We start from the raw sequence: 27,602 nt of genomic DNA on the forward strand, positions 1-27,602 counted from the left end.
TTATTTGAACCGATATTTATTGATGGCTGGAAGGACAAATGCATTGTAGTTCTCCAGGGGTTCTGGTGTGCTCTGCTTTCACCCCAAACTAAATGCATCCCAGGTGTTAGGAACATGCTTAATACCTAATGCATTTACCCTTGAGCAAAGCACTTAGAACTCAAGTTGGTCCCCTGCTTCTGCACCTATAGAGTTATTAAGAGTGAAATGGGAAGTGAAAGCTGATATCTGAGCAAACCAACGACAACATTAGCCTCTACTGTATGAGCAAACTCAACATACATGTAGTTTTCAAAAGAGAAAGTCAAAGAAATGCAGCAGTTTACACTAGGTTAATGGTTTGTCTCAACTTTTGGTTTGGTTTAATATTTTAGTAAAGCCAACAATACAGGGGAAAATATTGTTAGTAATGTGGCACACTTACAGACACAAACAAACAAACCATACCAGGATCAGGTGTATTTCTGAGAGAATTTGAAGAATTTCAGTATATAAAGTCGTGCCAAACAATAACCACAGTCGAAAAGAATGGATTTGGAAATCAACTTAAGTTTGTAAACAAAACACCCATTTTCATATTCTGCCAACATTTTTCCCTCTGTGCCGGTTATTCATCTACAGAGCCTCCTCCATCATTTTTTTTTACAGATGAAATGTGGTTTGGTTTGAAATTAAACATGCGGTCGCCTTCACAAACATTATTGAGAAAATATAAACATCGGAAATAGTGACAAAAAACTCTGATTGCTCTGAAACGGATATTAAATGAAAAGGTGAGGAAGAATGAGGAAGGAAGCTATTAATGTCACAAAAAAAACATTTTTTTTCAAATCTTAATAAAAATTGCTTAGTGTTAACAGTAAGTAAGAACCATATCCAGTGCTGTAATACAGTAGTCAACATCGCTAAAAGCTGGTCCACATACTCACAGGAGGCCCAAACATACACCCACATGTACAAATCTACATCCAAATGATCTGTATCCTTCCCTCATCATCTAGGCTCCATTTTCAATCATGTTTTGCAGACGTTTTGGATAGTTTTGGGAATCGTTTTTAGTTTTCCACACTAGTATTCATTAAAGCTGTTCACTTGATGAAGAGCACCACTTTGTTTTTTCTTTGTTTTTTTTCACATAACTGTTTGGATAGAATACATGTTAACGTCAAATGTGGCCAGATGCTGCCTCGCATCATCTATGACTGGGAGGGAAACGAGAGAGGTTGCCCAAAATTCACATTTTCTCTTCTAGGTCCGTTATGATGGTAGTGGGACGCGTCGTTAGCACAGCTGGTCCCCTCTGTCTGTCTGCTGCCACAGCAGATCCATCTAACCCTGCTTCTGCTTCTTAAGGTAACGAGCGCGCTGGGACAAACCCATGGCCATCACGTGGCTGTTGAGGATCTTGGCCGGGAGCAGAGCTGTAGTCACCCAGCCCTATGGAGGGAAATTACATGGTCAGCTGCTGGCATTTACAAATAACAGATTAGCATTCATTATTCATTTCCAACCCACAGGAGCAACAACTGTGGCAAGCAAAGGAAAAGTCAGACAATTGTGCTGTTTTAATGCCTCTGCACTTAGAGCCAATTTGGCACAATTCTCTGCTGTAGCTGCCCAGACAATGGCAGTTGAAACGGTTTGATTTTGTTCTAAAAGAAACCCCCCACCGTCTTTAATTCTCTCTTTAAGTAGGTAGCCGTTTAGGAAGCATCATGAATGGTTCTTTCATAGATTTTTTATTTAACTACTTACCAATACAGATTTCCTCTTCTAATGCTGACAGCGAGCTAAGTGCACGCGACTAATGGCGAGACACTAACCATGCGTGTATCTTTACTTTTACCCAAAAATGAATACCAAACTTTACACTATTACAAATAGGTTATGTACTTATTTAAAATGCGGATTTGAAAAGTTTGTAAGTACACCAGGAGTTTATTTAAATAACATTTTCCTGCTGGCTTCTGCGCTCTGCTGCTACCGGCAGTAAGACGAGTGCTTAGGGATGTCTACAAATTACAACACCGAAAAGAGATACAAAAAAAATATTTATTAATTTAACTTATTTTTTAAAAGTGCTGTAGTACAACTAGCAGGAGACAAGTTATAATTGAGATAAGTTTGGAGACATTACCTTATTTAATTATTAAATAAATAAATATTTTTGTTGTATCTCTTTTCGGTGTTGTAATTTGTAGATGTCCCTAAGCACTTGTTTTACTTCCAGTAGCAGTAGCAGCAGAGAGCAGAAGCCAACAGGCAAGTGTTCTTTAGATAAACTCCTGGTGTACTTACAAACTTTCCAATCCATCGTTTTATGAGTACATAACCTATTTGTACTAGTGTAGAAGTTTGGTATCATTTCGGGCATTATTAGTGGGGTAATGTACGTGTATGTGTAATGTCTCTTGGATCCATTAGCGCCTGCACTAAGCTATTCAGCCGATAACGCTAAATCTCCCAATGTTCGACCCAGGTGAAAAAAGCCTCTGGGGGGGTTGTTTGGCTCGAGGTCGTGGTGAAAAGTACCCTAGGGTGAAATTACTCCAAACCATCACTTTAAATCCAAGGTGGATCTAATAATGGATAACGCATTTGAATTATAGACACGGTTGAGTATGGTGATTGTAATGGGCACACTATGAACACAAAAAAATTCTTACCACCCCTTAAAAAAATAAAAAATGTGTTCAACTTCATCACCTCATATAATGTTTATGCTAGCTGCAAAACAAGATCAAATGTCAAACCGACTTTCTTTGAACTTTTGTTTGAAATGTTTAACACAGCGGAAATGTTTACGATCACATGATTGAATTTGAGCTTGTATTCGTATTGGAAAGCCGACTCTTCACTTCCATAGCCATTTGTTTTATTATTATTATTATTATTATTATTATTATTATTATTATTATTCTTTTATCGTAATTGTGCAACCAAAAATATATAGACAAACGAATCACAGCAAAGATGACAGAACATCTATTGTTATTGGTGAACATGTAGAAGGCTTCAGACTGCAGGCTTTCAGCAGTCCAAATTACATACTGCTGAATTGTGGATTATTACTGGGAGATGGGGAGAGCTGTACTGCGCAGTTGAAGGGGAGAGGGATTATCAGATAATCAGAGCAGATGCTACTTGTCTGCAGCTTGTGGTTTAGTGAAATGTACGGGCAGATGACGGGAAAAAGCTGTGCCGAGTGTACGTTCTCTGCAAACGGATGACTGTCGACTGCACGGGATCAACAAAGGCTCGTTTGTGCTGAGTGATTTATTGACTACCTGTGTACTGTAAACAGGTGGTGTTGCCATTTATATGTAGATCAATGAACATGATCATGGAAAAATCGGAACTAAACTTTGTGGTTCCGTCTCATTTGTGATGCCCGTGTCTCTACGGAGTAATTACCGTGTTAGGATGCAGACAATACTGCAAGCTAGTGGAGCATCCCGCTCCATTATTTCAGAGGATGTTTACCTTCTAATAGATGCTTTAGCGACTGTTGACACGAGATTAATTCAGTGAATGGAGATGTGGTGAAAGGGAGCAGGTAGGAAGCTCTTTTGTCTGAAGTGAAATTGCAGCCTGATGAGGTTTTCCATCCTGTTGCCATAACAGAACTTGACTATTCCTCTATTATTATTGCGACAGAGAAACCAGTTGTGTTAGAATGGTATCACTCTTAAGTGTTCCCCTACCTCCTACTGTCATTCAGATTGTCAGATACTCAAGGTCTATTTCAATTGCTCGTGCTGATTATATAAATGTGCGGAGGGAAAACATTGTTGGCAATGGCTAGTTCCTGCCAGGCATTGAATTAAAAGCCATAGCAGGTAGAGATACAATACAGTTTCGAATTGTACAAAAGGAACTGTGCTAATGGTTACACAAATCCTTGCTCTTCAGCAGCCTGAAATGTGTTTCACCTAGTTCTACAGAGAAACTGTTTGACTCTTTATGTACAAAAAATAGATTTTGGTTCCTTTCAAACTAATTTGGGGTAAATATTTGGCAATCATTTCAGATGCAGGGCGGCTTTTTGTGAAAAGTCAAATGAATCCCAAAGAGAAGACTTGAAAAACACACGACATGTACAGTATTTACATTTGACTCTTTGTTCTTTGCTCCTAGCATTACATACCCAGACTTACCATAATGGCATGGGGCAGGTAGCCATTGGTCTGGGTCTGTAGCCCCACGGTGTTGAGCTCAGCTGAAACGTAGCGCTCTGGACTGGGCTTGTCCAGCGTAGCCCGCCGAATTTTACTCAGCTTGGTTGCAACAAAAAATGGCAGAACACTCTGGGGGGAAGAAAACACATAAATACACAATGTGTCTAGTTTTGTAGCTTGGTGAAGTATCAAGACAGTGTTGAGACAACAATGCTTTTTCTTAAAGCTATAGTGCGTAGTTTCTGTCACCCCGATGAGGAATTCTAAGGCTGGTTACACACTGCCTGCGTGGCGTGAGCGTGGATTTTTCTATGTCTTTACACACCAGAAACGTGTCTGACGCAGTGCTGCTGCTGCTAGCCTTGTCTGGACACATGGATGTTTCCCATTGATAAAATTAAATACCATGTTAAACATAAATATATACGGATTTGATTACAGCAAAGACAACGTCTGCAGTATTGACGGCAAAATAGGCTACAGAATATTTCGTTCTGTATTGACAGGTGCAATATTAGAAAGAATAATAATTTTTTTTTTAATTACATTTATATCTGCATTTATATCAAAACCTAGAACCTTTCAAACATCAAAGTGTCATTTATTAATATGTATTCGTGTCTAAACGAGATATAAACATCTTTTCCTATTCTATTTTGCCTGGAAACGCTTCCAACACGCTTGCGTGTCGCGTGAAAAATAGGCGTTGGTTCCATTTCTAGCAGGCACGCGTTTTCGACGCCGCTTGAGCCGCACCTGAGACGCGCGTGTCACGCAGGCAGTGTGTAAGCTCTGACGTGTTAACATGGGAGCCGAAATATAAACGGACACGCCACGCAGCTGACGCGCAACGCATCCAGTGCGTCACCAGCTTAAGTCATGACAACACCACTGTTGTTGCATCCACACGACACAAGCCTTTCGTAATCGTGCACGCGCCCCCACCCCACACAGTTGCTAGTAGCCAAGGAGGACATGGCGGATTAAAAACATGATGACTCTTCAGACGAAGTAATTATTTTCACTCGAGTTTCTGTGCACGAAAGTCACCGGACAACAATCTTCTGAACGTAGCCATACTGAGAAATACAGAAAAGTTGTGTGTAGGGTGACCAAACGTCCTCTTTTGCCCGGACATGTCCACTTTTTTACCTACTGTCCGGGGCGTCCGTTTTTTTTGCTTGTTTTTATAAATTCATGAAAATGTTTTTTTCATGAGACCATTAAGCGTGTACTTAAATTGACTGGCGCTTTGCACACAATACTACGGTACTTTTGTTGTGTAATTCGTAATTCCCGAGAGGCTGCCTTGTTCGCGGCTCTGCGACGCGCACATACACAGGGACCAGAACAGACAGCGGAGCAGCATTGCACACAAAATGCGTTTCCTGCTAAAGATTTCCCACCGTGGTCAGAAAACACAGGGGAGAGTTTCTCTCACTATGACTCTGGAGTCGTACTCGCTCGCCGTCACTCTCACTTCTCCCTTCTCGCTATCACCCACTCCCCACACACACGCCGGCTCGACGCACACACCAGCGCACAAGTATAAACATCAGGCCACTTACGTAGGCTACGGCGAAAGCTCTGCGTGGAGCCTGCCCACAACCATAAAACAAGACTAGTGCAGCTAGTGCAGTTGAACAGCAAAAAAAAAAGGTCCTACGTACCGTACTGTAATTACAGAAGTTATTTTTGCACCATTGAGGCATAATAAAGCATGTTCATTAACCTCTGAGAAGCCTGTCTGGATTTGTCTCGAGTCCGGGACGACTGTCCTCTTTTTTGGAAATCAAAATATGGTCACCCTAGTTGTGTGGAGCTGATAGTCTTGATTAGCTTTGTATCAACTCATTTGGCAATGGCTTGAATGTAACAGACGTTCAGCACATCAATATAAAAACAGTTACGCACTAAAGTTTTAAGCCTTAAGGATTTTCCTTCAAATTGCATTTCTAACTATCGTTAATGATATATAGCAGAAGCACTAAGGTTGGTCCATTTACCTGGATGATGATGCCTTTGCTCTTGTATTCAGCTTGCAGTCCTCGTGAAAAGAAGTCCACAAATGCCTTTGTAAGATAACGATAGGTCATTAATGCTACAGCTACAATTCCAGATAAAGAAAGATGGAACCGAACATAAAAACAAACATGGGATTTCAATTCTCAAAATAATAAGAACATGACAAAATCGGGAGTCCAAAAACTAGCCAAGGGGAAATATGTGCACAACGAGTTCAGTACAATGTTAATGGTAGGTGTAATGAACCGGGATGATCGTTAAATTGAGCATTAAACTAAAGGTTTACCCTGGATGGATTTTAGATGCACTTTTCAACCTGCATTGCAGGCACTGGGATTTAGTAGATAAACATGACCCAGTATTTAGACACTGGCAAATTAATCAGCTCAAAGTGTGAACAGCAGGCTGTTTTTAAGCTACCAAACACACATGAGACAGTTATAAAACATTATGACGCCATATGCTCCTATAAACATTTTTAATTGGTACACTACCTCGGGACCTGAGCTAGTCACCGACTTATTTATATTCAACAATTAAAACGGCAAATATGAAAAAAAGGACGATGCCTCACTTTACCCCTGTGCACAAATAAATGCTGAACTAACATCGATCGTCATCAGGAGATACGTTTTGCCTCAAGGTATGATGGTGGATTAGACAGAACAAGTCATGACATGAGAACAACCATTGATTTCTCTTCATGGGCCACAGTATATGCAATATATATACATATATATATATATATATATCTGTAAACTGTTTATGATGCTGCGATGTGTCTATTGATAACACGTCAGCCAACACTTGTAGAAAAGGTCATAAACCATGTATTGCAAATTACCTTGGAGGCAGAGTAGACAGTAAGAAGGGGAACAGGGTACATCCCACTGGCAGATGAGATGTTGAGGATGGCCCCCCTCTGCCTGGAAACAGGAATATAAGCAAATGCTCTTTTACACTTTAAAAAGAAACAAAGTATGTGTACATGATGGCCAAGCAAGTGAATGCTATCAAGCCGCCTAGACATGATCTGTGGTAAAAATCACTCTGCACTGGCTGTGCCGTGGTTTTCGTTTGGGCAGTGAAGACAACTCGGAGGAAGTGCTACCGTTGGCGTGGGGGAACGTTCGAAAGTGCTGCGTTCAAATTCAAATTGTTTCAACTTTGACCTCGTTGCCAGTAACCTTTTAGGGCGCAACCAAAGCCAGAAGCAATGATATCGTACACCTGCACTTTGCCTCTCTATTTTACCTCTGATCATGTGTAGGCAGCTTCAGACTTCATTTCCCTCAGCTGCAGACTTTTACTGTCGATGTACACTCACCTTAAAGATTATTAGGAACACCTGTAAGATTTCTCGTTAATGCAATTATCTAATCAACCAATCACATGGCAGCTGCTTCAATGCATTTAGGGGTGTGGTCCAGGTCTAGACAATCTCCTGAACTCCAAACTGAATGTCAGAATGGGAAAGAAAGGTGATCTAAGCAACTTTGAGCGTGGAATGGTTGTTGGTGCCAGACGGGCTGGTTTAAGTTATTTCCCAATCTGCTCAGTTACTGGGATTTTCACGCACAACCATTTCTAGGGTTTACAAAGAATGGTCTGAAAAAGTAAAAACATCCAGGATGCTGCAGTCCTGGGGGGCGAAAATGCCTTGTTGATGCTAGAGGTCAGAGGAGAATGGGCCGACTGATTCAAGCTGATAGAAGATCAACTTTGACTCAAATAACAACTCAAATAACAACCCGCACAACCTTGAGGGCGGATGGGCTACACCCGCAGAAGACCCCCCCGGAACCACTCATCTCCACTAAAAATAGGAAAATGAGGCTACAATTTGCACAAGCTCATCAAAATTGGACAGTTGAAGACTGGAAAAATGTCTGGTCTGATGAGTCTCAATTTCTGTTGAGACATTCAGATGGTAGACTCAGAATTTGGCGTAAACAGAATGAGAACATGGATCCGTCATATAATGGTGTGGGGGATGTTTTCTTGGCACACTTTAGGCGCCTTAGTACCAATTGGACATTGTGTAAATGCCACAGCCTACCTGAGCATTGTTCTGACCGTGTCCATCCCTTTATGACCACCATGTACCCATCCTCTGATGGCTACTTCCAGCAGGATGATGCACCATGTCACAAAGCTTGAATCATTTCAAATTGGTTTCTTGAACATGACAATGAGATCACTGTACTAAAATGGCCCCCACAGTCACCAGATCTCAACCCATCTTTGGGATGTGGTGGAACGGGAGCTTCGTACCCTGAATGTGCATCCCACAAATCTCCATCAAGTGCAAGATGCTATCCTATCAATATGGGCCAACGTTTCTAAAGAATGCTTCCAGCACCTTGTTGAATCAATGCCACGAAGAATTAAGGCAGTTCTGAAGGTCGACAGGGGGTCAAACGCGGTATTAGTATGGTGTTCCTAATAATCCTTTAGGTGAGTGTATATGTTCTATCGCATAACCAAATTCACAGATTGCATAGTATGTATTATGAAAGAGATTATATTTTCCCAAAAGTAGTAATCCTGTTCTTTAAAACTCTCCTACTGTAAAGAGCTATTGCAAAAGCAAACAATTTAAAAGTCAAATATAGCACGACATTTTCATGCACACATATTTTAGTGTAGATCGGTTAGTTCAATATGTGATTGAAATGCAACCACGATTGCATATAAGCGTTTGCTGTCTTATTCACAAAAGTGGTTTTAAAATCAATGTCATAATATGTATTTTTTTTTGTCAAAATCAATGTCGATCAAATTACGGTAAAAGTAGACGATAAGTGAAAATCCATGTTCAGCGTAATTAAAGGAATAGTTGATCATTTTAGGAAATCTGCTTATGTGCTTACTCCAGGAAATGATTGTTCCCGGCACAGAAGTAGTCTGGCACATAATCTTCCCCCCCCAAAAAAAATATATATATCACAAAGTGTTGTTATTACACTTCAATTTTTGTACTGATGAAAGACACGAGATATGACGTGTTGATTGGGTGTTAGAGCCAGTCTAGCAGTTTGCCCGTATCCAGTCTGCTAAGCTAAGCTCCAGCTTCATTGATTCAAACACAACTTTATAAAAAGGAAAACACGATGATACAGTACCGTTTCCATTAAAAGCCCTAAGTGCTGCTTAATGCATTAGTGCTGGTGTTTGGCTGTTACTAAAGATTCACAGACATCAGTAATGTATTAACAAATCACTTACTGCTTGAGTCACACAAACTTACCTCTCCACCATACGAGGTAAAACAAGACGCGTCATCTGGAAAAACAATGGTAAGGGAAAGAGAGAGAGAGAGAAGGTGACACGTGTGAGAAACAGGGTGAAAGCATTGGACTGACAAAATAAAGTCTATTATGTGTGTGGGTTGTGGACAAGTGTGTGGAGGTGTGCATCCACATTTGTAAACGTGTGTGTGTGTGTGTGTGTGTGTGTGTGTGTGTGTGTGTTTGTGTGTGTTGTGTGTTGAGAGGTGGTCAGGGAAGGAAGACAAAAAGGAGGAAAAGGAAATGATAATGATAGCAGAGGGAGCAGTTCAAAGAAATATTGAATGACATAAATTAACTGTAAAGAGAGTAGGTGGACTTTAGCTGTTGCTCTGGGAATTGCCGAACATGGAGAAGAGGGAGGGAAGTGACTTATTATACTTTTTGTCATTATGCGTGCGTGTGTGCGTGCGTCTTTATTGGTCTGTGGGACTACCTGACGGTGGATTTCAATATCCAAAGAGTCCATGTTGTGCAGATTTAATAGGGATCTCTAAGTTGACTACATAAGAGTATTTGAGAACATTTTCACACCCCTTAAAGGGATAGTTCAGATATTTTGAAGTGGGATTGTATAAGGTACTTATCCCTAGTCAGTGTATTACAATATCGCTTTAAATATACGCTATATTTAGAATATTTTTACTGTTTTACCTTGCTGTCAGACAGCCCTTTCGACAAGGGTTAGTTTGGAATTGCACACACTTAAAATGTGATTTGCTGCCTTCCACAGCAGTCACTTGCTTTGCTTCCGTGTCGGGACTGCTGTCTGCTTCTCCAGACTGGGGTTGTGCCGACCACCATCTACTGTAGGTATACACTGACTGATCATTACCTCACACAGCCCCACTTAAAATATCCAAACTATTCACTTAAACTAATCTGAGCACCTTTTCAAGGAAAAACTGGGTAAAAACCTGATGTGCCGCATAGACACAAGGCTGTAATCACTGCCAAAGGTGCCTCTAGAAAATATCAACTTGAAGGGGAAATACTTATGCAATTATAAGATATATTTATATATTTGATTGGTTTCCTCTTTGACATAACTACTAAAGGCTAAAAGGTGCAATATGTAATACTGACAGCTAGTGTTTCAAATAGTTACTGCAGTACAAATTCAAAATACTGGAGAGTGTCTCTCCCCCACCCCCTCCTCCCCAGACTCCAAGTTCACGTTGGTTGCCAGGCTGAGACCGCAGCATCCACAACAATGTTGCTAGACGCTTGTCTCACATAGCCAGACATTAATTCACAGCACAGTGGAGTAGCTAACGTTAGATGCTGGCTATATTGACAGTCATAGAAGCCCGTGCTCACGCGGAGCTCTGTACCCGATGGACAGATACATTTCCTAGGCTTAGAATTACTTTAGGAACCACTAAAAATAACACTACCTTGCCGTCCTCTCCACCCGACTGAACACACTTTATTGGCTTAGAATTACTGCAGTAATCGCTAAACACACTGCAAACTCATGGTCCTCCCTTCCTGATTTACAGCCTCCCTCTCTTGGCTTAAAATAACCGTTGTCGGCTATGGCCGCTGAACAGGCTACACGTTGCCAACAGCCGTGGCCTGCTTGCCTGGTCCTCCGGTAACGTTAACAGTTAGCAGTAGGGCTGTAACGATATGCGATACGAAACCGAAATCGCGATACTCATGTCCACGAGCCTGTGTCGTGTAGTGAAAAGGCAGAATCGTCACACACCCCTTCCAACTCCCAGAGTTATCCTTCCCGTCCAGATCCAATGCTACCACATCTTTAAATTACTATAAGTAGTAGTCGTTTTGGTGCCTTATCCCCCTTTTGTCGGGTAAATTTAGCTAACTGTAAAGATGGCTAAAAGCGAAGGATGGATGGGTGTCAGCTCTCATCCCGACTGAAGCCTTGCAGCGCTGGGAGAGTGAGGCAAACAGACAAGGGTGTGCTAGCTGGCTAAATTACCATTAGATTAGTCGTCTATCTATACAGTTAACGTTACTGATGAATTTGTGGGTTAGCCCAGAGTTGTTAACCGTGGTCAAAACAATCATACTAAAAATAACTGAGCGTGGTGAACGATGCTGTAATCTTATGTTACCCGCCAAGAATTAGCTAACATTATATAGACCAAACATTAGCATTAGCAACTTGTCAACCAGCACCTTTACAGTAGGCACCAGAGCACTTTTTCCTCTTCGGTCCCCCTACAGGTTGGAAGCGGAATTGTCCATTACGGTTACCTTATTCTTATGTCTCATTCCAACGAGTCGATGAACCACTGAAACAATTTTGGAAACATTATTTTAAAGTACAAAATAATCTTTGGTGTTGGATCGATCGATATTGAAATCAATCAATATCAATAAATAAGGTCTCTGTTGTATATCTGTGTTGCAAAGTGGCATGTAATCAATGACAAAACGATGCCATGTGGCAGAAAAAAAGTTGTATTACGTTTACTTGAGTATAACTCTCTTCCAACCCCCCCACACTCCTTAACGTCTGATGACGCATTGGGGTCATTTTTGGATTTATTACAGTAAATATATTACATATTGGACATTTAAAAGGTCCTATTTAGTTGAATCAAAAAGCCTCAATTACATCATACATTACATCAACGTTTGAAAATAAAACACTCACCTGGCACACTGATGTTATGTTAATGTTGACCATGGTGTCGATGAACTGAAACAAGCATTACAGGAGCATTACTACAACTTGGGTAACGTATTTGTGCATTAATTACACAAATCATTGTTCTGAAATGTAGACAATATTGTCCATTCAATTATCAACTGCATGTATTAAAGATGTTTTCTTGTGATTTGTTAACAGTATAAATGATTTTCTGAAATGCCAAAGTCTGCTCCTAAGCAATAAAACTCACCATTAATCAATTAAGTTTTGCTGCTACAACCTTGTTTGGTCTGGTATGACCAGTAGCTTATGGTGGCTAATGTTAGCAAATTTTGGGTAGAGATTGCTGAGTAACTCGTATGACTCTCCTCTGCTTATGCTACTATTACACTCCCTTTTACATTCCCACTTTTGGCCGCAGTGGACACCTTTCAGCAAAAATAACACAGGCTCGCTTTAGGTAAGCAAGATAGTAGAATTACAATAGGTTAGCAATAACAAATTTATTTACAGTAGTACTGAATTTGATAAGATCTTAGTCAGCTGGCCATATTTGTGCAGTTTTATTTGGTCTAAAGCGCAGTTCTATCTGCACATGAGGGACCTTTTATCTATGAAATGTAAGGCAGAAAACTGTCCACACAGCTAACTGGAAAGGATCCAGTTCCTAGTGGAGCTAGATGAATCAAACTTGATTGAAGATGTGTATAAAATGCTAAATGACATAAAACTACACGTTATGGGATGTTCAATTATTACCACCTATATTACATTACATGTCATTTAGCTGTTGCTTTTATCCAAAGCGACTTACAACTGCTATATATGTCAGAGGTTGCACGCCTCTGGAGCAACTTTGGGTTGAGTGTCTTCCTCAGGGACACATTGGTTGATGTATCGCAGAGGGAATTGAACCCAGATCTCCCGCAAGGCAAAGGCATGTGTCATATCCACTGCGTCATCACCACCCATTGTGCTTTCATGCTTGTTAAATGTTTTCCAAACCTGTTATTCTTCATATTCCTGTATGACATAATCATGTATACACTCACGGGAAATAGAAGGATAATAAACCTTCAACTTACAGTGTCAAGATTGGGGACGTTGAGGAAGAATTCCGGGTATGAATAGGATATTCCAACATTGTTCACTGTTAACAAGAGATTAATAATAGCACTGTCAAATCCAAAATACTACATCATGTTAAACTGATGGATGAAAAGAAGATTACATTTCTGTAATGTGGGTTTCAGAGTGTTATTCTACTTTCCAATCTTAAGAGGGCAGCAAAGGGCTGAAGGAGCCAGGATAAATTAACCTTTATGATTACACGAAAGACTTGCATTTGACATTTTACAGCATTACTGATGTCTGTAGGTCTTGACTGAATTTTCCATCCGATATGACCAACTAATTCAATTTTATGAAAAGTGAGGTGACACAAGCACCTGCTGCAGTCTTACCCAATGCTCCAATCTCCAGTCCTGCAAGTCCGTCTTCAATCTTAGAGTAGATATCTACAGCGCTAAAGTCAGCTGCAATCGTTTTGGTCTCCACACCACATTTGCTTGCTGAGGGCACAAAACATTTTAATCTTGCATATGTGTGTGTATGAGAAGTGATGAAAGATACCAGAAATCTGTGCAAACTTGTGTGAAGCATTTATGAATGACCATATTGACAAATAGTCACTTGGAAAGGGAAGACCAGAGGAAAAAAATAATTAAACCCTGAAATAATCCTTCTTCGTCAATGAGGATATCCCTCCCTTAAGAGGAAGCTTTCATTTAATTGGACAGATTCACTTTCAGCTCCAGCAGGAGGCTTTACTGCCTCATAGCCAAATGCATGCGAGTCCCGCTGAATCTCCAATCAATAAAAGGATCACTTGTAAAAAACACGCAATTCAAAGCAATATCATTTAGTCTTAGTCATTTAGCCCTATTGGACGATCACACAGTGCAATATGGATGCAAGATTTCAGCTTCAGGATAAAAAAGGAGGCTGAATAGCAGCATGGATCATTAAGAATGAGCTCCAGTCTAGCAGCTGTCATACTTAACACATGAACTACATTAGCCATGTGCCTTTGGACCACAGGTACTGTTGATTTCCCTTGACGGTAAGATGTGGGATTAGCTTGACTGATGGACTGAATAGAGTCATATTGAGCTACATACTGTATTTCACCGTGACTTACACTACAGGTCAAAAGTTTGGGGTCACTCTGAAATTTCCATTCCACTCCATTATAGACAGAATTCCAGCTGAGATCAGTTGCATTGTTTTTTTTTTAACCAGGGCAGCAGTTTTCAGATTACATTATGTGCTTACGTAATTGCAAAAGGGTTCTCCAATGTTTTCTCAGTTAGCCTTTAAAAATGATAACTGATTAGTAAACAGAATGTGCCTTTGGAACATTGGATGAATGTTTGCTGGCAATGGGCAATGTAGATATTGCATTAAAGAACAGCCACCCACTCAGATCAGCTGGTATTATGTCTATAATGGAATGGAAATTTCTAAGTGACCCCAAACTTTTGACCGGTAGTGTATATGCAACTCGTCGACAAAAATCTTCACTTTGCATTCATTAGTTCATGTCTGGCAACATTTTTGTCTGCATTTACACTGCACGTTTAAACAAATAAAATACAAGAAGTATTCACAGAACTCACCGATCGCCTTGGATACGTCATCCAGCTTCTCCTGAGAGCGGCTGATCAGCACAATGGCAAAGCCTCTGCGGGCAAGCTGCAAACACAAAACACATGTCAACAACGGCGACATAGATGTATGCACTTCACACATGTACTTGTACTACTTTAGTAGAGTGGAAGTGGCATTAAACAAACGTGGGTTTTTATGGTTTATTAAATCATTCATAAAGGTGTGCTTGAAAATAGTTTTTTTTTTTTTTCTCTGTAATCCAAGTTCTGTAAATTTGTAATACATTTGATCCTGTAATTTCTGTTTTAGACAAGTTTATTTTTTTTTTGTCTAAAGCTTTAGGCTTCTGCCTGTAAACTGTGCTTCGCAAGTTTGTGCATTCAGATCCATGCCTTTCAGCGTAGGCCAAAAAAAACAATCACACATAAGCATCGGACTGCACGAGCACTTTTGACAGGTTTCCTGTGTGGTCTCTGGCAAGGAACTGAAGGTGGAGCTTCTGCTTCTGACCAATCTTTGGAATCAGTATAAACACCGTTGGCTAGCTAGACAACCCTGTCGATCGCCTACCGGTCAGTTCCCGCTAGCTCACCCGGCGTCCAACAGGTTACTCAGGCAAACTGAATCATGGTGGATTCTTCCAGGCCTCGGCAACCGCCGGTAAGTCAGGAAAATACATAACCTGGTAAAACTTTTATTGAAAGTAACCAATTAGAGAGGGGGTGGGGGTTTATGTGAGGGTATCCTGGTTATGTAGCTAGCCAGCTAACTTACCTTACCTGACATTTCTAAATGGCTTCTTTGATATTAAATGAAATTAATCTTGAAGGCATGGATCTGAATACACAAACTTATGTAGCAGTTTACAGTAGCCTAAATATTCAGACTCAAGTAAAAAAAAAAAACTGCAAGCAAGGACCTGAATGTACAAACGCTCAAAACTGAAATTACAGGAATAAATCAAGTGTACACGTTTACAGACCTATTATTAAAAGAAACACAACACCCACTGAAATTACAATAAAAAACTTTCAAGTTTACAAAACCAACATTACAGGCACAAAACTCTTCTTTAAAGCACACCTTTAAGAATTTTTTAATAAACTTGTATGTGTTTGGCACAGACAAAAAGAAATTCCAACCAAGTCCCTCCCTTACATTAAGAGTCTGAAAATGTCCAGAGTCCGGGGAATCTTACCTCCTCTGCATAAGCTTTCCCAATCCCATCTGTGGCTCCTGTCACAACTAAAAGGGAAAAGAGGTGACGGATCGAGAGTGAATAAGCAGAACAAAGCATATATTGTTCTAAGTCAAATATGAAAACACAAACTTTAATAAGGCAAGGAATGTACATCTCAAAATTTACTGGAAAATTCACGGTACAAGAACAAGGTATGGATTATTTTCATGAACATTAAAACTGTGGCTCGATTGGCTGATCCATTAAAACTGAGAAAAGGAGGTTACACTGTGTTTGTATTTTTTATTTATTTTTTTGTCTTTTTATACTCCTACAGTACATTTATGCACAACTCATAACACAACTAACCTAATCGGGATGGATCCATACCACAGGATGAAAAAATAATATAGATATAAATTGGATGAAAAAGGACCACAGCAAAACAATATACTGATGAATATACAGAGGTCATTAAACGCTGAATACTGTGCGTTTGTCACTGAAAAAAGTCTGGTGCATGGCCTAAAGTATGTGGACACCCAAACATTACAACCATATTTAATTGTTGGACATCTTATTCCAGGACCAAACCATTGATCTGCTGCTATAACAGCCTTGATTCTTCCAGCAAGAGTGGACTCATAAAAAGAGATTAAACAGTTTTAACACTGCAAAAACAGAAGTAACAGACATAGAGCGCCACCCCTAGGAACTTTAGCGCCATAGAAATCCGATGATGAAGATGTCAGCGGTATGGACTGTTTGACTGATCCCTGAAAAGTGCAGTGCAAAAACACCAATGACGGCAAAGCACAAAAAGCTTTAGAAAATGAATTGACTTCCAAATGGTTAAGGGCTGAATGTCGGTGTAGAAAGATGTACTGCAGGACGAGGTACACGGAGAGCAGCCGAGGTGAATAAGGAGGACAAAGAGACGGAGAGGGAGAGGGGAAGATAGGCCCTCTCTGTCATCAGTGGCAGTCGAGCGAACGGATGCCCTGGAACTGCCTGCCACAAACAGCAGCAGCAGCCTATTTTTAGCATTTCCCATCTTTCAGAAGGAACTATTCATCACACCTCTGGCTAAATATAACAAAAAGTGGATGGGAGTGGGATGGAGAGTCAGGGCATTACAATATGTCCTTGTGTAACCTGTAAGTCTTGGCTTAAAGAGCATTTTATCCTTGTGTAAACTTACGTATCGTTGTTTTCTTATGTTTATAGGTGTAATTGTCTATTTATTATTCTGTTTTAAAGGTATGTTATTTTGTTCCTTTTTTGCACCGTGGTTTAGACCAACTTGAGAGTACAGTGCACTTAAGATATAATATTGGCAGTTTAGGTCAACCCACATCAGTCTGGCTGGGTGAACTGAGCAGCGCTAGCAGGGCTTTTAGACTCTTAGGCTCTTAAATACAACATGCAAAAAAAAAAAAACTTAAGACAGTCTACTAAATATTAGGACACTATTGGAAGAAAAGAAAATGTTCCATCGTTGTTTGGCATTATTTTGGTTGTTTGTGGTCAGGCTCAGTAAAATATATGGACTTTTATAGTTTTTAGTTGTATACTAAAGCTTCATCCATTATGTTTTAATTGGTGGGACAGGTAATTAAAGAATATGAAATACATCTATGGAGGCCAGATTAAGCTTGTGACGGACATTAGCACTGTGGGGGAAAAAATGTGTCCCCCATAGGAAACTCTATCAAAAAGACAGTTTACATTACAAAGTATATGAATGTGTGCTTTGATATATTTGATTGGCCAATGCAGTTTCTTGCTGAATGAGGTTGTGTGTGTGTTTTTTAATGCAGTGGAGACCAATAATTAGTTGGTGTTTTTAGTCTCACTTGTTACATTACTTAAACTAGTGATGTATGCAGGTTTTTTTTGCTTTTTGTATACGTTGTCGTATTGCTAATTGTATTTTTATTTTATGTCACTCCTGTTGTTATGTAATGATTGTGTTACATGTTGGGACCCCCTCGAAAACGAAATTATACATCAAGGGGTTTATCCTAATAAACAAAATTTGAATATATATAACTCAGAGTATCGTCCAATACAGAGTACCAATCTAAAACCTGTCCTCTCTTTCCTCCCCCCAAAAGAAATTAACAACTGCATTCCTCACTACATGCATTTTGATATTTTGTATGGGAGGTAAGATGAGGCCAGGGATTGCTGTGGCACACCAATTAAATGAATTAACTTAATGTGAACTGGTCTCATCATGTCCAACACCTGATCCGCATAATAAGGTCAGCATCAGCACTGAGCTGGCATATCAGCTTAGTGATTACCCTAATTAATTCTTATATATATATATATATATATATATATATATGGTATTTTGTCAGGATAAAGCTCAGCCTGAATGTTGCTGCCTTAATGACACATTTGTGCTGTTGCCGCAATGTCTACAACTATTCCTGCAGAGAAGTTTATTTTAGGCAAATATTTTGTTCTTTTGACAATACTATTCATTCCTTCTCTTACTCATCTGTCTAACTACCCTTTGCTGTACCTATATCCCCTTTGTGTGATCTTCCTAAGTACAGATGATGCCAAGCGTCCTCTAGGGCTGCAGCACAGCCAAACAGAAGAAAAGAGGAGAGAAAATGACTAACACAAACATGGGGGATCCTGGGGGCAACTAAAAATAGCACAGAGAAGAGGAGGGGAGAGTCTGCAGGCACATTGATGAGGAAAACATAGGCTGGGTTATTTTTAGTTGTTTTAAGAATGAATGTTTTGCAGTCGGAACAGAAAAAAGCGCCTTTATAGGCGAGTGCATGTTCCCTTCAGTCAAATATAACAAGGTCTATTTTAGGAACTGCTGTTTTCTGCAAATGTGGGTAAGACTGGCTAGGTCTTCTGGTGATATGGCTACTATGTGTCACCATGTGGGTTTTTGGTTTGATAGCCAACATAATTTTATTGTTGAAAATACCTGAAGGACTGGGAATAATTTACCTTTCTACATCTTCTGCACCTACAATATAAGTCAAATACGTTCTAGAGGGAGAGGAAATTAGTTTATTCTATTCATATTTATTCTATTAATAACTGCAATCTATGCGTGGGCATTTGTAGAACATACATTTATAAAAAGGTGCTGGTCTGTTAGCAAAACTGTACTGGCAAGATTAGCCCATATGGGTTAGCCAAACCTATGTCGTCATTGGAACAGTGACATAAATAAGAAGCTAAAGCTCAGAAGCCCTCATATCCCTTGTGTTGTCTTCCCATCAACCTTGAACCAACTCAACCTTTTTTTGTCAAAGTTTTTGACGCCTTTTCTTCACAGTTTTTCTTTGCTTTTTCCAACGTTTTTCTTCTAGACATTTCCAGCGCTTATTTCTACGTCCCATATTTTCTGATATAAAACAAAAATTGAAAACGGGTCAATTCGACCCGAAGTCAACACAAGGGATATAATGCAGATCCACACTGTACGCCTTTTTTTTTTTTAGAAAGGGATCTAAAGCAAAGTTCTAACAGTGATTGCTCAAGCAAATGGGAGCCGAAACATTTAGTCAATTAATGGATTAGTCGACTGACGAAAAACTAATCATTTGATAATGGATTATTTGTTTCAATCGAATGCCAAAGACTCTTCAGTACCAACTTTAAAAATGTGAGAATTAGATGCACCTCTCCTCTGTTTTATATATCACAGAAAATATTTGGCATTTGGATTGTTGTTTAGACAAAACAGGACATTTGAAGATTACGGAGCCCCGGAAGGGTCACGGCAAGATTTTTTCAGGGGACCACTTTTGCGTTCCCTCCCAAGACTTTTCTTCTTCCATTCCTTCTGAGCAGTGTGTCTATTTCCGCCCAGCTGCCCAGCGCAATGGATCAGCTCATTGAATTTTACTTTCAGCTGGGAATGCTGATATACTGCTCAATGGGCACATTCATATCCGTTCTATAATCAATAGGCCTATTTCATAAATGAATGAAAATGAAGTAATGGCTCGTATCCATTTAATTTCTATGGTTGTATAAAATTAACATAAACTAATATGTTCTTTCTCAGACAGTAAACAAACACTTAAAAATAAAAATAACGTACTACCATATCTGCAACGACGACGACTAACAAATTAAACTATGGGAATGTGTACATATGTTGCATAAGCAACAATGCCCAAGCCCCGATAAGATAGATGGATGCTATTTTGTGTCACCAACAGACTTGTATTCATTAAGTGATCCAGTTTATAGTTTACAGTACTATTTAAATGGAGGAACCTAGTACCAAACTCTGACAAGTTTTGCATTTGTATGTACAGTTTGTATTTCTAATGCAAATGTAAGAAGATTTAAAATGGATTGTAAATTTACATCAGACAGCATGTGGACATATGTCATTACACAAGCACTGACATGATTGTGAGGAATAAACAGTTAGCTGTAACTTTCATTACATTGTCTTATGAACTTAAAAAAATTGAAGGACTGTCTTAGATAGCAAGACACTATTTAATTAGGCCACCACAACAATGGTTCTGTTATCCTGCCACAGGCTCTGTCTCTCTCACTCTGTCACATACACACAAGACAGTGAGATGTGGGCACCAGTGAACTTGAATCCTGAGGATCCTGAGTCTCATTTATGAATGTCTAGTCCGGTTACATAATCAGGCCGTCCTCTCAATCAAGTCCACTTCACTGAGACAAAGTTTCTGAATGAAAGCGGCAGCCGGCGAGGCTAACGGGGTCCTTTGCCTCAGTGGATATTCTGAATCATTTTGCATGTGTAATCTAAAAATAAAAACCCGGCCGCCTGATGCGCTTCCATTTTTACATGACTGACATGATTGCGAGTTAGCTGTAACTTTCATTACATTGTCTACAAAAAAATTGAAGCACTGTCTCAGATAGCAAGACACTATTTCATTAGGATACCACTACAATGGTTCTGTTATCCTGCCACAGGCTCTCTCTCTCTCACTCTGTCACATACACACAAGACAGTGAGATTTGGGCACTAGGGCTGGAAGAAAAAAAATCTTTACACTTGAGTATCGCGATATTTTATTTTGCAATACTGTATCAGTTTTCCAAAAAAACACAATATCGTTTTTTTCTTTAGTTTACGTGCAAAAATATTCATGGTAAGACAGTGGTTCACGTTTATGTTGTGTTTAAACCCCCTACCGCTAGATGGCTATGCTGAGACGCACCACTAGTGTCCTCGCCTAACAGTGCCTAGCAGTGCCTGACTTTTTGCTAGAAGCTAACAATGTAGCTATGGCTGAACCCCGTATAAAACCGGCTCCCGCTGCATTCTGTGCTGAAGTGTGGAATAATTTTGGTTTCCAGAGTAAAGAGGGCACTACCGACATAGACAGGAACCATGCAGTTTGTAAACGGTGTCCGGCAAAAATCAAATACTCGGGTAATACCACGAATTTGAGGACACATTTAGCAAGACACCATTCAGACACTCCGTTAAGCGAACAGCAAACTAAACGAGTTGAGCCCTCACAACTCACCCTTGCTCAAATTCAAAACGCACAAATTACCACCAACTTCAACACGTGCAACCAAAATAACCCAGTCGGTAGTTTATTACATTTGTAAAGACATGAGCCCGCTCAGTGTGGTTGAAAACCAAGGTTTCCGTAAAATGGTGCAAACGATGGAGCCTCGTTGCGATACACCCTCCCGGCAACACACTGATATCGCTGTGTCCAATCTATACAGGGAGGTTAAAACAAACGTGCTGGAATGTCTAGCTTTAGCTGAGAAGGTTGGCTTGACATGAGACGCGCTCTATGGTGTTTTTTGCCCCCAACTGCTCCTTCCTAAACTTAATCTTAAGCCTAACCATAACCAGTGCCTCCCAACGGCCTTCCAGGCAGCGCTGCCTGGAAGGCAAAAAATACCGATAAACATGCGACGCTTTGACGTCTAGGGCGACCAAGTCATATGAGACTATTACGGTTCATCACATAACTGACGAATGGAAAGCTGGAATCCTGTGTACTGCAGACAAGAGCGATGTACGACAGCCACACGGGAGAGAACATCGCTGCCCTACTGAAAGAGGCCGTTACAGATAATGCAGCTAATACGCATGTGGCGGCTGAACACAGTCTTAACCTCCCCTCACAGAAAGCGCTGAAAAGTGCCATCAGTGGATCGACTGCTCGGCAGGGTCAAGACACGTCACCGCATTTTTCAGACGCGGCACCATAGCTAGCCACCAGCTTAAACAAAAGCAGGACCTGCTCAAGCTACTAAAGCACAGACTAATCACAGACGTTGTTACAAGGTGGAACAAGTCCGTATGATGTGGTGGACAGATTTTTAGAGCAGCAGCCGGCCATCTGTGCAGCACTCCTTTCAACAGAGGTCCCCAAGAGTGAGAAGGGTATTCACACTGACTGATGCTGTTATCACATGTGCTGAAGCAGTGCCCAAGGCACTCAAGCCCATGAAGGATGCTACTTTAGTGATGTCAGAGGAGAGCATGTCTACCTTTTTCCAATCATTGCACCACTTTATGCAAAGCTTGTCATGGGCACAGAAGAACACCTGGATGACACGCAAACCGCGAAGAGTATCGAGGCTGCTATAGCAAAAGATCTGGGAGAGAGATATGCTGATGAACAGGATACACTGCGAATGGCATCAGCTCTTGATCCTAGGTTTAAGGATCTACCATTTCTCTCCGAAGCAGAGGCCAATGATATCTACTTTAGAACAGTGGTTCCCAACCTGGGGTCCGGGCACCCCTTAGGGGGGCGGCAAAGATCACAGGGGGGGCGCAAGTCTATCTGGTTTAAGGTTGAGGTAAAAAAAATATATATATTTGCACGTTAAACAAATTACGATAATACACTAGAATATATAATATATACAAAAGTCTGTATAAAAACTATATATTTTTGTTCTCGCTTAAAATTGTAGGCAGGCTACTTAGTAGGCCAAACCTCCAGGACCTCTTAACCTGTGGCCCTTGCTGTCATCAGGTCAGCTGCTAGCTGCTACAACCTCGTTTTTCCTGCCGCCACGGCATCACTATTTTATGAATGAAACATGCCGGAGAAACGTCAAAGTACTGATAACTGCTCTGTATCAAAAAAGAAAGTAAGGCTCTACCTTGAGAGTTACCTCAACGTCAGTTTTTGGGGGGGGGGGGGGCTCAGCTTTTCTTAGACATAAGTAGGGGGGGGCGCCAAGGAAAAAAGGTTGGGAACCACTGCTTTAGAAGAACTGATGCTGTGGTGGATGACCTCACCAAGCAACAGCATGTAAGTATAAATACATCAAATACATACACAAAAGGAAATACATGATCACATTAGGCCTAAAGTGTAAATAGTAATATAATCTCCATTTAACTGGACTTGAATCTATGTACAAAAATAGGATGAATTTGGGTTAAGATTTAGTGTTGGTGTACATTTTAAATTTAGTGTAAAGCTAATACTAATTTGATTTGATGTTTTTCAGCAGCAAAGGGAGGCAGAAAGTCCCCATGGAGGAAACTGGCCGGTCAGAGGAGGTTGATCAGCCAAACTACGAGGACGGCCCTGTATCCACCCGGTCCCCTGGACCTACTTTTGCCTCTACCAAAAACAATGCAACGCCAAAATCTGCACGTTACACTGCAACAGCCGAGGTTAAACATTTTAGGGACAAAACCCCCCTTTTGCCACTTCCAGAGAATCCTCTCAGTTGGTGGAAGGTCCATGAGCAGGAGTTCCCTCAGCTATCCAAAGTAGCGAAGCGCTTTCTTTGCAATCCCAGGACAAGGGTCTCTTCGGAGAGAGTCTTCTTAGTTAAGTGTTACATTCCTCAAGGTTTCCTTTAGGAATCGTGTTTTGGAAACACAAAGTGTTATGTGTTGGATGCACCCGGTGTATGAATAATAGTGCAAGCATTTTTTTAATGACAGACAGATGTCTTTATTTTTCAGATTGCACCTAATGTGTTATGCAATAGCCTAGATGTCACAGTCAGGGACTATGAATTTTCTTTAACTGACAGTTTACATTTGTTCCTCAAGGTTTCCTTTAGGAATTGTGTTTTTGCAACACAAAATGTGTTATGTGTTGGATGCACCCGGTGTATGAATAATAGAGCAAGCATTTTTTATTTCTTTTTTTTTTTTTTTTTTTTTTTTAAATCGACAGACGTCTTTTCTTTTTTTCGGATTGCACATAATGTGTAGGGGTGGGAATCTCTTGGCACCTCACGATTCGATTCCGAGGCCAACGATTCGATTTTATTTACATTTCCATGCGTGATTTAAAAAAAAAAAGAGTTTGCTAATCACTTCCTAGACAAAGCAGCTAGACAAAGCTTAGATTTTGACAGATACAGTATTTGTCACACACAAGTTTTAATGAAATGTTTTGTCTACTGGAGGTTTTTATTTTGTAGTTATTCCAAAACATGCTTGTGAAAGTCCCCTTCTCTCCCAGTAATCTTCCATGTCAGAGGCTCGGTCATGTTTAAAGGGGGATCATTGGCTTCTTAGGACATGAAACATGAGGTGGTCAGATGTAATGTGATAAAGTAGATGAACAGCCTATATGTGTTTTGCCTAATTATTTCATGTATGTCTTATTAGATCATGTGTATATATACACAAAATGTAATTTTTTTTCTTCTTTTTGGCCATTTTTGTGTGTTTTTTTGTCGAAGTTGTTTTCCATTATCACATCCTCTTTCAGTCACTCTGTTTTCTGATTTGTACTTGTCTGGAGACAGTAACTTTTAAATAAAAATCAACACATTAAAAAAACAAAAAAATGGATGAATTGATTATTAACTTATCAGAATCGAGCATTGAATCGTTCTAGAGAGAATCGCGATGCATCTAAGAATCGATTATTTATCCCACCCCTAATAATAGGGGCTATGTATTTCCTTTTATTATGGCCTACTTTAGCATATACAAATTTGCTCCATAAGAACCTGTGAACCACAATCCTAAACTGGCAGTTTGATTTTCTGTGTACTGAACTGTTTACCTAAAGTTAACTTCTTTGACTTTCTTTCTTTTATGCACATAACGTCTCTTTTTAAATATTAGCTTTTCTAAAATTATACTCCCAATATATCACCTTAAGCACAGTATCGAAGTATATTGCAATATATTGAATCGTGATATGCATCGTATCGCCAGATTCTTGCCAATACACAGCCCTAGTGGGCACCAGTGAACTTGAATCCTGAGGATCCTGAGTCTCATTTATGAATGGCTAGTCCGGTTACATAATCAGGCCGTCCTCTCAATCAAGTCCACTTCACTGAGACAAAGTTTCTGAATGAAAGCGGCAGCCGGCGAGGCTAACGGGCTCCTTTGCCTCAGTGGATATTCTGAATCATTTTGCATGTGTAATCTAAAAATAAAAACCCGGGCCGCCTGATGCGTTTCCACTTTTAGCTGCACACGACAAGATCAAAGGCAACTTCAGTTCGCGTCCTCAAAACACTTGGGTTTCTCTGGCAGCCTGATGCGACTGTGACTGCAGGCGTTGAAAAAGACTGCTCGGATTTGTAGCGGTGGATCTAGACTCTGATTAAAATGATGAAATATTGAGTGTCCAGGTTAAAAGATAACCCTATTAACAAGCGTTCATCATCTTGTCATTTCCACTGACCATGAAGGATGCCATGTAATATAACTGTATCTAAAAAAAAACAAAAAACACTATTACTACTTCTTTCCAAACAAGCGTATGAATGTAGTCATCATTATTCAACAAAACTCCAACCACCTTTGGTGTAACAGGTTTTTTTGTATTATGATGTGAACCTTGAACACCAACATTACAACATTACATTATAGCAATCCCAGCAGTCTGGTCAAACTTCAAGGTTCATTCAGTGAGCAGGCTGGACAGATGGACAGTATTCAGTCTGAATTGATAAGCTCCCTACAGCCATAATCCCATGACAAGATTTACTACAGTTTACACCAGATGACAAAAAGGCTGATCATCCCCTGCCCATTCTTTATTTCTTGTGAAAAGTACAACGGAGACTGACACTGCAGTCTGCAGTCTTGCTGGGACAAAGAAGCCATAGTGTGTAATGAATAGCCAATGTGCTAAAGCAGTATCGGACAACTGGAGACTTCACAAAAAAGCGTCATGGGTAAATATATTATGCAAGCTGTGACGCAGTGCAACAGCCCAGTAGTGTAAAGGTTGTTCATGTCATGTTGAAGGATGCAAACTTGACTTTGATAAAGAAAATGTGTCTGCTTGTAATATGCATTCAGTGGCCACTATATTAGGTACACCTGCACAAACTAATGCAATCTGTTATGAATGGACTGCTTGTATACGTGTGCAGTTTAGTGTCCGAAATTCCCCATACAATGTCCTTAATTATGAACCTGCTAAACCACCTGTGTAACAGGTGTTTAGGTTATGCAGTGTTTCCTCTATGTTGATTTGATCATGGCGGCCCCCCCACAGCAACATTGCTGCCCCCCCCACAGTATCAGAAATAGGGCTGCATTGTTAGAGTGAATGTCGGAGAATACACCGAGCGGGCACGCGCGTCACTCGGCAGAGAAAGGGAAAAAGAGACGCTGTTGAGATTGTGTGTGTACGTCCTTGAGCACTGTAAGTCGTAGAACTGACGTTGTCAGGTCATTTAAGTCTGGTCTTGCAAATTGAAATGAAGTTAACTAGTGATTTTCGTTGTTTGTGTTCTTCACCTGCTAGCTAAATTGCACATGGCTGTTGATTCGATAGAACAGCGATTTCTCAACACCCTTGCTCACGTTTGTGTTTTAGGTGCATTATTTACATGCTGAAGTAGTTACACTGCATTAAGATAATGTAATTAATAGTGGGTTTATTGTTATTTGCTACAGAATGCTTAGCCTATATGTCAAGATCAAAGTTGGCCTATATAGTAACTCAAAAACTACAGTTCAATCACAACTGAAAATATGGGGGGGAAATCCTAAAGGAAACACTGTTATGGTTATGGTTATTGTTATTGTTATGGTTAGGGCAACCTGTCTCAAATAAGACTCATCAGTTGGGACACTCAGTTTTTGGAAAATAATTTGGGACACTAAACTGCACGTATACCCTAGACTACTAATCAAAAAGCATATGACGAAGAAGAAATAAACTACTTTTGGAAATTCAATTTAAGGATCATTTTGTTCTTCTATTTGTTTGCGAATGGTGTTTATACGGTTTAAAAATATATATATATCACAAACCATCTTGCCATTATTGAGACAGTAACGTACCGCCCCCCCCATAGTGTCTCACCTGCCCATTTTCCCAGTTTGGTGGGGGACACGAGCCGTCCGTTGCCCAGCACCCACACCCTGATCCCGGAGAGCAGCCGGCACACGGAGCACACGGACAGCCAGGCCGCGGTCAGGGCACCGAGCCACAGCAGCGGCGTCTGCACGGCTCGTAACACTGCTTCTCCGCCGGTCCACATACCTGTACACCACGCACACACACACCTCTGTCTGTTATTATATAATGATGTAAACGCCTGGAGTTTTAATATCTGTATTCACGTTATAAGAAGTGCCCGAAGTGCAAATGCATGCGTCAAACAATAAAAAGGGAGTCTCTGTTGCTTCCGCGTTAGACACTTCCGCGTCAGCGCTTGGT

At 40.3% G+C, this 27,602-nt stretch overlaps 1 protein-coding gene across 2 annotated transcripts; it reads right to left on the reverse strand.

Annotated features, from left to right (window-relative positions):
- Positions 1 to 27,602, reverse strand: hsd17b12b (hydroxysteroid (17-beta) dehydrogenase 12b). Of its 2 annotated transcripts, none has more exons than XM_039795130.1 (11): positions 27,246 to 27,602; positions 15,988 to 16,034; positions 14,798 to 14,873; positions 13,583 to 13,690; positions 13,205 to 13,269; positions 12,123 to 12,167; positions 9,454 to 9,488; positions 7,048 to 7,129; positions 6,185 to 6,250; positions 4,148 to 4,307; positions 1 to 1,437 (listed from the first exon to the last, which is right to left on the reverse strand). In XM_039795130.1, the coding sequence occupies exons 1-11, from the start codon at positions 27,421 to 27,423 to the stop codon at positions 1,349 to 1,351; spliced, it is 951 nt and encodes a 316-aa protein (XP_039651064.1). In that variant the 5' UTR covers positions 27,424 to 27,602; the 3' UTR covers positions 1 to 1,348. The 2 variants fall into 2 exon arrangements, with proteins under 2 accessions (XP_039651064.1, XP_039651063.1); XM_039795129.1 differs by having other exon boundaries at positions 4,158 to 4,307; positions 27,246 to 27,600.

Source organism: Perca fluviatilis, chromosome 3, assembly GCF_010015445.1.
Source record: "Perca fluviatilis chromosome 3, GENO_Pfluv_1.0, whole genome shotgun sequence".
NCBI classification, from domain to species: domain Eukaryota; kingdom Metazoa; phylum Chordata; class Actinopteri; order Perciformes; family Percidae; genus Perca; species Perca fluviatilis.

Coding starts and splice junctions, on each gene's coding strand:
- hsd17b12b (XM_039795129.1), bottom strand. CDS start 27,423: ATGTGGACCGGCGGAGAAGCAGTGTTACGAGCCGTGCAGACGCCGCTG. Junction 7,130..9,453: donor TTACCTCGTATGGTGGAGAG/GTAAGTTTGTGT, acceptor TCCTGTTTCCAG/GCAGAGGGGGGCCATCCTCA. Junction 1,438..4,157: donor ACCTGCCCCATGCCATTATG/GTAAGTCTGGGT, acceptor TTCCCTCCATAG/GGCTGGGTGACTACAGCTCT.